General features: G+C 42.6%; 1 protein-coding gene across 1 annotated transcript in view; it reads left to right on the forward strand.

The window, feature by feature from the left end:
- Nucleotides 1–214: 214 nt before the first annotated feature.
- Nucleotides 215–12,114, forward strand: part of SRCAP (Snf2 related CREBBP activator protein) — a 30,559-nt gene continuing 18,659 nt past the window's right edge. The window contains exons 1-10 of the mRNA XM_074281358.1: nt 215–485; nt 2,221–2,294; nt 2,591–2,856; nt 3,239–3,493; nt 3,995–4,180; nt 4,636–4,776; nt 9,045–9,285; nt 9,391–9,668; nt 11,658–11,748; nt 11,836–11,925. Of these exons, the coding sequence (XP_074137459.1) occupies nt 2,803–2,856; nt 3,239–3,493; nt 3,995–4,180; nt 4,636–4,776; nt 9,045–9,285; nt 9,391–9,668; nt 11,658–11,748; nt 11,836–11,925 (1,336 nt within the window). The 5' untranslated portion in view covers nt 215–485; nt 2,221–2,294; nt 2,591–2,802. The remainder of the gene's footprint in view (nt 486–2,220; nt 2,295–2,590; nt 2,857–3,238; nt 3,494–3,994; nt 4,181–4,635; nt 4,777–9,044; nt 9,286–9,390; nt 9,669–11,657; nt 11,749–11,835; nt 11,926–12,114) is intronic.

Genomic DNA, 12,114 nt, shown 5'->3' on the forward strand with positions numbered 1-12,114 from the left:
TTTTCATTTCTGTGTCAAGGAATAGACTCTTGTGTGTGTGGTTTGACACGCAGCGCGGAAACTACACTTCCCAAGAACCCTCGCGCGCCAACAAGCCAACACCTCCTTCTGGCACGCGCGTCTCCTCCCTTTCCCTCCCCCTTTGCTCTCGCACCCGCACTATCTATCGCGAGAGGACGGGCCGCGGCGGCTGTAGCGGCAGTGATCTGTGGTGGTGGTGGTGGTGGTGGCGGCCGAAGGCGGCGGCGGCCATTTTGGTGAGGCCTCTGGAGCGGCGGTGGCGGCGGCGGCGGTTCGCGGGGAGTGGCACCTCCCCTCCCCCCCCACCGCCCTCCTACATCTGTGCGCCTAGAGAGGTGGAGGTAGAGACGAGATAGCGGCAGTACTGGCAGGCCCAGTGAGACTTGGGGCGGCCGCCGCGACGAGAGAGAAACCCTCCCCCCTTTCTCGGCGGGGGGGTGGCGCGCGCGCCCCCGAGGACGCAGGTAAGAAGAGGGAGACAAGATGGCTGATTCCCCTCGTCCCTCCCTCCCTCTCTCCCTCCTCCCCCCTCCCACCTCTCGACGACGAATGATTGCGCGCGCATCTCTGCTCTCCTCCCTCCCCCCCTTCCCGGGTTGCTGCGCGCGCATCTTCGGCCGGGCCCCGGGGCCAGTGCGCGAGACTGCCGGCGCGCGCCCATAGAGAGGGACAGAGAGGCCAGACGGGCCAAAAGGGGCACCGGCGTTTTATCCTCTCCCCTTTCCCGCTCTCCGCGCGCGTGCACGGGTGAACGAGTCTGAGAGGCGAGCGCGAGATCCAGGTGCGCTCTTGGCCGCGCGTATCCGTGACCCCTCCTCTCGCCCTGTCTCCCTGTTCTCTTTCCTTTAAGAGCGCGCAGGAAGGGAGTGGGTAGGGAGCGTGGGTCGGGCAGTATTTGTGCGTGCCCATCTCCGGTTCTTCACTAGGGTGGGTGGATGGGGGGGCCTTATTAAAGCTCACCTGTTTTTCTCCCTTCCCCACTTATTTCCCCACGATGTAATAGAGTGATAGGCTAGGCCGGGCACGAAGTACTGTTTTCCCCGATCCTGGGTTCCTCCTACCTCCCCCCGCCCCCTCCCCCGCCTTTCCCTTCCCCTCAGTGCGAAGATTGATTTGGGCGGGAGCCCTTAGGCTTGGGCAACCTTGCCAGGTCTCCCCACCCCCTGCCGCGCAAGCGCTGCCTGTTCTAACTTGGGGTGTGTGTGGGGGGGAGGAATCGTGTGTGTGTGTGTGTGTGTGTGTATGCTGTGTGTGTTTGTGTGTTTGTGCGCGCCTTCCCCGAACCCCTCCTCTTCTTCCGCGGACCCGTGTGCGCGTACCTTGGATGGAAAGGCGGAGTTGGGGAGGGGCAAATAAGTGGGAGGAGTTGGGTGGTAACGTGGGTTAAAGAAGTCAGAGGTCAGAAAGGGTCAGAGCTCTGAACGGTGGGAGGGGGCGTGAAATAGGGGTCTATATGTAGTTAGGCACTGCAATATGTCGGGGTAAAGAGGTCAACCAAGACTTAGTGGCCAAGGATTCGGGGTAAGGTGAGGTAGGAGGAGTGAATCGTAATAGCAATGATTTAAAATTTGGTGAAACATTTCCAGGTTAACTCTTAACAACTTGGGGTATAGGGCTTTTCCACATCAGAATCGAACTGTAATCTGACTTCTGTTACTGGAATCATTTCTGTAAAGAATGTGCATTTGTGAAACTATCTGGTCAAGGATTTGTGGAGCCCAGTCGTTAAAACTGCTAGTCTCTGTTATGAACAAGCCTGAGAACTCCAGAGGCCTTTCCTTGACTGTAGAAGTCAGAAAAGTCATCTTTGTACCTCTTGTGTTTATCTTTTCTGTATGCAAGAACCTTCACTTTCATAAGGTCCACTGATTCGCTTCTTTTCCTTAAACAAACAGTACAGGATTTTTAAAGCTTTCTTTTACTGTACTATATCTTTCCCTCCCTGCTTCCCCACCCTTCCTTGGGTGGCAGAAACTTGTTCCTATTCCCTGAATGAATTCTATTTCCATAGTACATGCTTTTGCTTACTCTTCTCTGGAACATAAAAACTTTCTTCCTTAATGCTCTTATTGGAATCTTTTTCTTTTCTGTTAAATTAGGAAACATTGAAAAATTCAAAAGCAGATAGTGTCAAATACATGAATTTATAAGAAAGAAGTTCCTCAAAGTTTATGATTCTTTTCTCTCCCCTCTTTGTAGGTGTGCTCTCCTTTGGTACAGCGGCACCGTGGAAGTGCAGACTTTCACGGCGGGTGTGGTCTCAGCTCACACAGGTGAGAGAGAGAAGAGCCTTTAAAAAGAAAATTAACAGGGAAGAGTTTAAGGCATCTATAAACACTAGTTGAGGGCATGAATTCTGGGCTCCTAATATTTTAATGTGCTTTTTGTGAAGAGTTTGGTTTCACTAGTAAGGGGACAATGTAAACTCTAGTACTTTGAATGAAAACATTGTCAAATAAAGTGGCTTTCTACTCTGGTTTTTAGAAATTGGGAGTAATGGGGTTTCTTTATACTCCTTTTGTCCCAGGAGATGGCTGTGATCCTTCTATCTTTCCCATTCATTTTGAAGCAGGTACTCCAGAGGCCAGTGGACCTGAACGGAGGCTGGGACGCCCTGGGGGGCCCCGGGCCCTGGACAGTGGGTCCCGGTGGCCGGTGGCCCAGAATGAGGCCAGTTCCCAGCATGCCCTGCAGCCGGACGCCAGCCCCTCGGCTAGCAGCAGTGGTGACGAAGATACCGTCATCCTCCAGGCATCCTACGTGGAGCCCAGGAGTGGGACAATGCAAAGTAGCCCCTCTCCTGCCCACCCTCAACTTCCAGTACTCCAGACAGAGGTATGAGAGGGAGAGGTTTTTCTCCCATCAGGAATTATAGTTCTAAGATGGGGGAAAATGAGAGTTAGGATAGAATGGTTTCCTTTTGAGAAGAAAATGAACACTGAAAATATTTTCCCTCTTCAGATTGGCTTGGAATATTTCTCTGTGTGTTCTGTCCCCCAACAAAATGTAAACTCCTTGAGAATAAGAATGATTTTGTATTTATGTGGCCATATTGCCTGGTATAGATCCTTGCATATAGCATAAGTTTGTTGAAGTGAGTCATTATTCTTTGGTAGGAAGTATAGTATTTCCTAGGGAGAAAGGCAAGAAATCTAGTATGTTCTTCGTGGTTTATGGTATACATAAGAATCTACTCATTTGTCTTCCTCTTCCTTAGCAGATGGTATCAGACAGCATGACAGGAAGCAATCCTGTGTCCCCAGCCTCAACTGACTCTCCAGCCTCCAGTGGGGCAGGTGGGATATCTCCCCAACGTCTAGCCCAGGACTCTTCCTTGGATGGCCCTCCTGGCCCTCCTGATGTCTCCTCTGTGCCACTGGTTGGACTTGGCATACCCCAGCCTGCTGACCCAGCCAGTAAGGGTCCTAAATGGGAGAAAAGCCACGCTGAAATTGCTGAACAGGCTAAGCATGTATGTATTTTCAAGCCACCTTCTTCTTCCCCCTGTCCCTCCACTTCTTTCCCCTTTCTTACCTGCCCTTGAGGATCAGAAAATCTTCTTTGGGAACCTTCTTACTATAGACATAGCTACGTCTATTCTATTTATCCATTTCTTTTCTCCTCTACTTCTAGAGTCTATTTGTCTTTTCTCATCTTCACAGTCATTATCTAGCTTTTGCTTTTTGCTTTCTTGGTATCTCTTCCTCCATCTTGAAGTTCTCTTTTCTGTCATTAGGTGTTTTCTCCCCTGAGCTAAGACTTCCTTGGTTAATTTTTCTCAAGAAAGGTGTAGGCAACAAGGAGGGAAACCCAGGGCAATATTTTCAAGTTCTTTAGAGCAAGGACAGAGTAAGAATAAGTCTATCCCTGTGTCTTTGGGAACACATCATTTGATACATTTAGTCATCTTGTGCATTTCTGTGGAATGATTATTGTTGGGAGCTATTGGTCTCTGCTTTTTTATCCCTACCAGGAAGCAGAGATAGAAACAAGAATTGCAGAGCTTCGGAAAGAGGGCTTCTGGTCACTAAGACGACTGCCCAAGGTACCTGAACCAGCCAGACCCAAGGGTCACTGGGACTACTTGTGTGAAGAAATGCAGTGGCTATCTGCTGACTTTGCTCAGGAACGACGCTGGAAAAGGGGTGTGGCTCGTAAGGTAGACATCCCTTTTTCCCATTCTTCAGACTGAATATCATGCTCAGAAAATGTTTCATTTAAGTGAAAGTTAGGTGTTACAATGGATAGAGCACCAGCCCTGGCATCAGGAGTATCTGAGTTCAAATTGGTCTCCAGGTGCTTGACACTAGCTCTCTGACCCTGGGCAAGTCACTTTCCCCCAATTGCCTTGCCCCAAAAAAGAAAAGAAGAAATGTTTAAGTAGAAGTCGTCCACAAGACCACTTAAAGTAGGTTGAAAAAAAAAAAAAAAAAAAGGCTAGAATCATAGAGCCTTTGGGAATGTTGAAGAAGTAAGTTTTGATGTTTATAGATATTTATATTTTGGCCACCAAAGTCTCTCATTTTCCCATTTTCTTCTGTGGAAAAGAGAATGAAGAAACACGGGGGACAAGTTTCTACTTTTACTCTCAATTTTATATACTTCTTCCACTAGGTAGTTCGGATGGTAATACGTCATCATGAGGAGCAGCGACAAAAGGAAGAACGGGCCAAGCGGGAAGAGCAGGCCAAATTACGACGGATTGCTTCATCCATTGCCAAGGAAGTCAAGCAGTTCTGGAGCAATGTGGAGAAGGTAGGAGTTTGAGGAAATGGGAATGTGTTTGGACATGGCTGTATATTTGGATGGCCAGAAAGTTTCTACCTATATGAATATGGAAGAGAACCGTTTGCCTACACTAGTCCATTTTTAAGACTACTACTAATCAATAAATTTTAAAATACTTACTTTATAAATTAGGCACTGAAGACATAAAGACAAAATTGAAACAGTTCCTCCTTTTAGGAAGTTTACATTTTATTGGGAGATGTACATATGTAGGTATATACAAAATAAATACAAGGCTATCGGGGGTTATGTTTGGAAATAGGTTCTGGCAGCTGTGAGGATCAGGAAGAGTTTTATTTGGAAGGTGGAAGGAAACCAGGTATTCTCAGCAGTAAAGGAGCAATGCATTTCAAGCATTAGGGACAACTAGAGCAAAAGCAGAGAGGTGGAAAATAGATTGTAATATGTAAGGTTTACACTCAAGAATGTATTGAAAAGAATTCTATGTAATGTCTGGAAAGGTATGTTGAGCCAATTTGTGAAAAATTTTGTTGTTGTTGTTGTTGTTGTTTTTTTTTTTTTTTTTTGGTTTTTTGGTTTTTTGCTGAGGCAATTGGGGTTAAGTGACTTGCCCTGGGTCACACAGCTATCATGTGTTAAGTGTCTGAGACCAGATTTTGAACTCAGGTTCTCCTGACTTCAAGGATGGTGCTCTATCCACTGTGCCACCGAGCTACCCCATTGTGAAAGACTTTAAAGTCTAATAGACGATTTTATACTTAATCCTTGGATGATCCTAAAGTCATTAGAGTTTATTAACTAGTGGGACTCTCTGTGGTGATATCTGTGCTTTTAAAAAAAAATCACTTTGGCAACTGTATGGAGGTTGAAGTAGAATAAGGAAAAATAGAAGCAGGTTCACCAGAAGACTATTGCAGTAACTAGGACAGTAAGCCCTCACAAGAGTGGTGACTGAATGTAGTAAAAGGAACAGGTTTGACAGTAGGAACTAAATTATATCATAGCTGAAAGGATGCTTGGAAGTAAGGAATCAAAGATGACATAAAGAATGAGAGCCTGAATAAGTAGGATGGTGATACTCTCAGCTGGTAATGGGAAGGTTGTGAAAAAGGGTGGGAAAGATGATCATGAATTCTCTTTGGACTCGATGATTTTTGAGATACTAACAAAACATCCAATTTAGAAATTCCAATAGACACAATGGTTGCTTAAGACAGAGTCTTGGGGTGTGCCCATCATTAGATAATCTTGATATAGATGATTAGAAGAGACTAAATTAGAGTAGTCAAAAAAGCATAAAGAGAACTAAGAGCACTGTCACAAAAATCTAGAAATGAGAATGTATGCTAGAAGAGAGTTTGGAGAAAGAGTAATAATCTAGAGTGTCAATATCAGAAATAATGAAGGCTGTAAAAAATGCCACCATATTTAGCATTTAAGAAAGTCATTGCTAACTTTGGAGAGAAAGTTTAAATGAAATATTCAGACTGAAACCCATGTTGCAAAGTATTCAAAAGAAAGTGAAAGAAGAGAAAGAAGCTGCAAGTGTGGATGGCTTTTATCTAGTTTTTGCTTGAGAAATATAGGGTGATATATAAAGTAGTGGTCATCAAAATCATTTGGTACTGGCTAAGAAACAAGAGTAGTGTATCAGTGGAACAGGTTAGGTTCATGGGACAAAATAGTCAATGACTATAGTAGTTTAATGTTTGACAAACCCAAAGACCCCAGCTTTTGGGATAAGAATTCACTATTTGACAAAAACTGCTGGGAAAATTGGAAACTAGTATAGCAGAAATTAGGCATTGACCTACACCTAACGCCATATACCAAGATAAGTTTGAAATGGGTTGAAGATCTAGACATAAAGAATATATACATAATTTAGACGAATATAGGATAATTTACCTCTCAGATCTGTGGAGAAGAAGGAATTTGTGACCAAAGAAGAACTAGAGACCATTATTGATCACAAAATAGATAATTTTGTTATGTTACATTAAAAAACTTTTGTACAAACAAAACTAATGCAGACAAGATTAGAAGGGAAGCAATAAACTGGGAAAACATCTTTAAATTCAAAGGTTCTGATAAACTCCTCATTTCTAAAATATAGAAAATTAACTGAAATTTATAAGATTTATCTTATATACATAATATTTAAGATGTAGATCAAATTTGTAAGAATTTAAGCCATCTCCAATAAATAAATGGTCAAAGGACATAAACAATTTTCAAATGAAGAAATTGAAACTTTCTAGTTATATGAAAAGGTGCTCCAAATATCTATTGATCAGAGAAATGCAAATTAAGACAACTCTGAGACCCCACTACATATCTCTCAGATTGGCTAAGTTGACAGGAAAAGATGATGAGAGAATGTGGGAAAACTGGGACACTGATACATTTGTTGGTGGATCTGTGAATGGATCTAACCATTCTGGAGAGCAATTTAGAACTATGCTCAAAAAGTTATCAAACTGAGCATATCCTTTGATACAGCAGTGTTTGTACTAAGCTTATATCCCAAAGAGATTTTGAAGGAGGAGAAGGGATCCGCATGTGCAGAAATGTGTGTGGCAGCCCTTTTTGTAGTGGCTAGAAACTGGGAAACTGAATGGATGTCCATCAATTGGAGAATGACTGTGTAAATTGTGGTATATGAATATTATCAGATATTATTGTTCTGTAAGAAATGATCAGCAGGATGATTCCAGAGAAGCCTGGACAGACTTACATGAACTGATGATAAGTGAAATGAGCAGAACCAGGAGATCATTGTGCACGGCAGCAAGACTATACAATGATCAATTCTGATGGATATGGTTCTCTTCAACAATGAGAGGATCCAAATCAGTTCCAATTGTTCAGTGATGAAGAGAGCTATCTACACCCAGAGAGAGGACTGTGGGAAATGAGTATGGACCACAACATAGCATTCTCACTCTTTATGTTGTTGTTTGCATTTTGTTTTCCTTCTCAGGATTTTTTTTCTTTCTAGATCCAATTTTTCTTATGCATCAAGATAACTGTAGAAATATATATACGCGTATTGGATTTAACATGTATTTTAACATATTTAACTTATATTGGACTACCTGTCATCTAGGGGAGGGGGCGTGGAAGGGAGAAAGGAGAAATTTGGAATAGAAAGTTTTACAAGGGTCAGTGTTGAAAAATTACCCATGCATATGTTTTTGTAAATAAAAAGCTTTAATTAAAAAAAAATAAATAATAGGGTGATGGTTTCAGGGATGATTATGATCTTTAAGGATGAGGAGACTTGGATATATTTATAGGTAACTAAAATACTCACTTGGGAAGGGAAGCATTAAGGATTTTTTGGAGGTGTCAGTAGAGGAGAACAATGTGGCAAAGAAGACAGGAAGGAATTTGAAACTGAATGAAATATTTGTTAAGCATTTACTATGTAGAAAGTATTTAAATGTGCTAAGCATTACAAATAGAAAAACAAGAGAGTCCCTGCTCTCAAGGAGCTCACATTCTAATTAGAGAGAGAGTACACAAATGGAAGATTTTGGCTGCAGATCAGATGGAAAAATCAAGTGATCCTTTGGGTGCAGTAGTGAAACATGTTAATGCTCCTCCTTTGATATAATTTCCACTGACAAAATCATAACAGTTTCTGGTATTAAACTATTTGATAGAGCCAAGAACTTTCCTTTCTGGGTCTTTAGTGTAGTTGTGAGTATAATACTTACAGGAACAGTTATCGGACTATATCTCCATAGGCTAGGATGATGACGATGGTTTCTAAGGTACCAAGGCCACTGAAAGGTACCATTGCAAGGTTCTTGGATTCAGGATTCCCATTTGTCTCCATCAGGTTTAAGGGAAGATGGCTAGCCAGATGGTAATGGTCTGACTTGCCTAAAACATGTTGCCTCCTGCCTCTCCCCCATGTGCCCCAATGCTTCAGATAGGATGGCTTCCATGCCCTTTGTGTAGCAGTTAGATTTCAGTTGTTGGGAATAACTGAACTCTTCTCCATAGGAATTGCTTCCTTGGATCTGGCTGAGGACCGGGCTGGAATCAGAACTGTCAGATTGAAAGCACATATAGAAAGGTTGGCCTTGGCAAGAAGAGCCACCTTAACATCAGGAATAACATTTCATTTTTGTAATGCACATGGATCCTGCTGGTACTGAGTGACAGGCAAAAAGTAGACAGCTTATAGAAGGAACACAGGCTCTGTCTTGAGAGATCATATTGTATAGTAGTTCTGACCTAGATTTCTTCCCTGATTTTCATAGGTGGTACAGTTCAAACAGCAATCTAGACTAGAGGAAAAGCGAAAAAAAGCCCTAGACCTTCAACTTGACTTTATTGTGGGCCAAACAGAGAAGTATTCCGATTTGCTGAGCCAGAGCCTCAATCAGCCCCTCACCCCAACTCCAAACAAAGCTGGTTCTTCCCCTGGCCTTGGTTCTTCTCATACTGGTTCAGCTGCTTCTAGTCCTCCACCTCCTGTTCTCCTCCAGCTTGATGATGAAGGTGAGTGCTCTTGAATCAGTTTACTTTCCTATGTTCCTCAGAACAGCCCAAACCTGTGGTTGACTTAGTTAACTTACAGTTCTGAGCTTGTTTTTTATGTTCTAGATGGGGACTTTCAGCCACAAGAAGAAGAAGAAGATGATGAAGAAACAATTGAGGTAGAGGAACAGCAAGAGGGTAATGATGCAGAGACTCAGAGACGTGAGATTGAACTGCTTCGTCGTGAGGGAGAACTGCCCTTGGAAGAACTACTACGTTCTTTGCCACCCCAGCTATTGGTTGCACCTTCCAGTCCCAGTCAGGTCCCTTCCTCAAGTGATGGTGACTCCCAAGAGGTCCTAGAGGAGGATGGTGAAGAAGAGGAATCTCACCCAGGTCCAAAGGTACAAGAAAAAGGGCAGGGTAGAGAAGATGGATGAATTTTAGGTCTGTCATTGGTTTGGAAAGGATTAGAGTCAAGCCATTCTCCAGTTGATAAGTGGTCAAAGGCTATGAACAGACAATTTTCAGATGAAGTAATTAAAGCTATTTCTAATCATATGAAAGAGTGTTCCAAATCACTACTGATCAGAGAAATGCAAATTAAGACAACTCTGAGATACCACTACACACCTGTCAGATTGGCTAAAATGACAGGAAAAGATAATGACGAATGTTGGAGGGGGTGCAGGAAAACTGGGACACTGATGCATTGTTGGTGGAGTTGTGAACAAATCCAACCATTCTAGAAAACAATTTGAAACCATACTCAAAAAATTACAAACTGTTCATACCCTTTGGCCCAGCAGTGTTACTATTGGGCTTATATTCCAAAGAGATATTAAGGAAAAGGGATCTGTATGTGCAAAAATGTTTGTGGCAGCCCTTTTCGTAGTGGCAGGAAACTGGAAACTGAGTGGATGCTCATCAATTGGAGAATAGCTGAATAAATTGTGGTATATGAATGTTATGGAATATTATTGTTCTGTAAGAAATAACCAGCAGGATGACTACAGAGAGGCTTGGAGAGACTTACATGAACTGATGCTGAGGGAAATGACCAGAACCAGGAGATCATTATACACTTCAGCAAAAATACTATATGGTGATCAGTTCTGACAGATGTGGCTATCTTCAACAATAAGAGGATCCAAATCAGTTCCAATTGATCTGTAATGAACAGAACCAGCTACACCCAGAGAAAAAACACTGGGAAATGAGTATGGACCACAACATAACATTTCCCCCATTTCTGTTGCTGTTTGCTTGCATTTTTGTTTTTTCTTCTCAGGTTAATTTTACCCTCTTTCTAAATCTTGTGCAACAAGATAACCCTGTGTGTGTGTGTGTGTGTGTATTATTTAACATATACTTTAACATATTTAACATGAATGGGACTACCTGCTATCTAAGGAAGGGGATGGAGGGAAGGAGGGGAAACATTGAAACAAGTTTTAGTAAGGGTCAATTCTGAAAAATTATCCATGCATATTCTTTGCATATAAAGAGCTACAATTAAAAAAGAAAAGAAAAGGTGACACACATACAAAAGAAAGGATTAGAGACTTCAAATCGGAGCCTAAAAATGCGATCTGTCCGTGGTCATTGGTACTTGACCAGTGGAATCTGGTACCAACTCGACTATTTTGTTAAAGTGCAATACTCTTGTCTAGGTTAATTAGATCATATCTAGAACATTAGGTTCAATCCTGGGTTCCCTATTTTAGGAGTGCTATTGGCGTAATGTAAAGTACCCAGAGAAAAACTGCCAGGATGGAGAAGATCCTCAAATTCATAAAAAATTGAAAGAAATTGGGGTGTGTTTATCCTGCAGAGTAGAAAAAAGGGATATGGTAACAATGTATTTGAAGAGCTGTTGATTGGAAGTAGTTTTTCTTTGTAGTCTTTAGGCCGTTTGGTGAAAATTGAAAAAGCAATTTAGATTTCATATAAAAAGCTGCTTCCCAGTAGTTAGCCTCAGAAAAAAGTGGGACTACTCACTAGTTTTTCAAAAATATATTTTAGAATTTATTTTCTGATATGAGTCGGAGTAGATTCCCATTAGAATTTCTTCCAACTGGAAATCTGTCATTCCTATTCTGATATCTGATTTGGAGAAAGTTAGGGCCTGCATTGAAGGTGTTTTGATGTTATCATGGAATGGTTTTCTAAGGTTTAGCACTTCCACAGGTCTGCCTTTAGGCAATGGGGCTAAGACTTGGTAGCTGGTGCTAAAAATAAAATCCCTTGATTACTCTTTTGCCCTGGTCATGCCTGTGGCAACAGTAACTTGGGAGACAGTAGGGTTAGGGGTCATTCTGTGGTGTCTGAGCTAATAGTATCTATTTCCTATGCTTCTACACTGATTTCCTCACTCTACATTTTCTCCTTAGAGAAGGCACCCAATACCTGTCACACAGCGAAACAAGCAGTTGTGGCATCCAGATGAGGAGGATGAGGAATTCCGAGCTGATGAGGATGAAGGTTAGTCTTTCAAATCATCTTTTTTTCTGCCTTGGTTAGTGTATATAACTTCTCTCCACCTTTGATTTTGTTTGCTTTCTTCCCTAGCGGAGGATGAAGAGGATACAATAGCTGCTGAAGAACAACTGGCAGGGGAGGTAGACCATGCCACGGAGCTCAGTGAATTGGCCCGAGAAGGTGAGAGAACTAGTAACAGGATGTTGTAGAAGTTGACAAGATTACTTCTGGGAATATAGCACTTTCACAGGTCCACCCCAGTTCTGGGGCAAGGATTTGGTAGCTGGTGCTGAAAGCAAACCCTTCAGCCCTCCATCTGTGCCCAGTCTAAATCAATGGCTGTAGCATTTGTGGGGCAAAATAGGCTGA

This window comes from Sminthopsis crassicaudata, chromosome 1, assembly GCF_048593235.1.
Source record: "Sminthopsis crassicaudata isolate SCR6 chromosome 1, ASM4859323v1, whole genome shotgun sequence".
Lineage (NCBI taxonomy): Eukaryota > Metazoa > Chordata > Mammalia > Dasyuromorphia > Dasyuridae > Sminthopsis > Sminthopsis crassicaudata.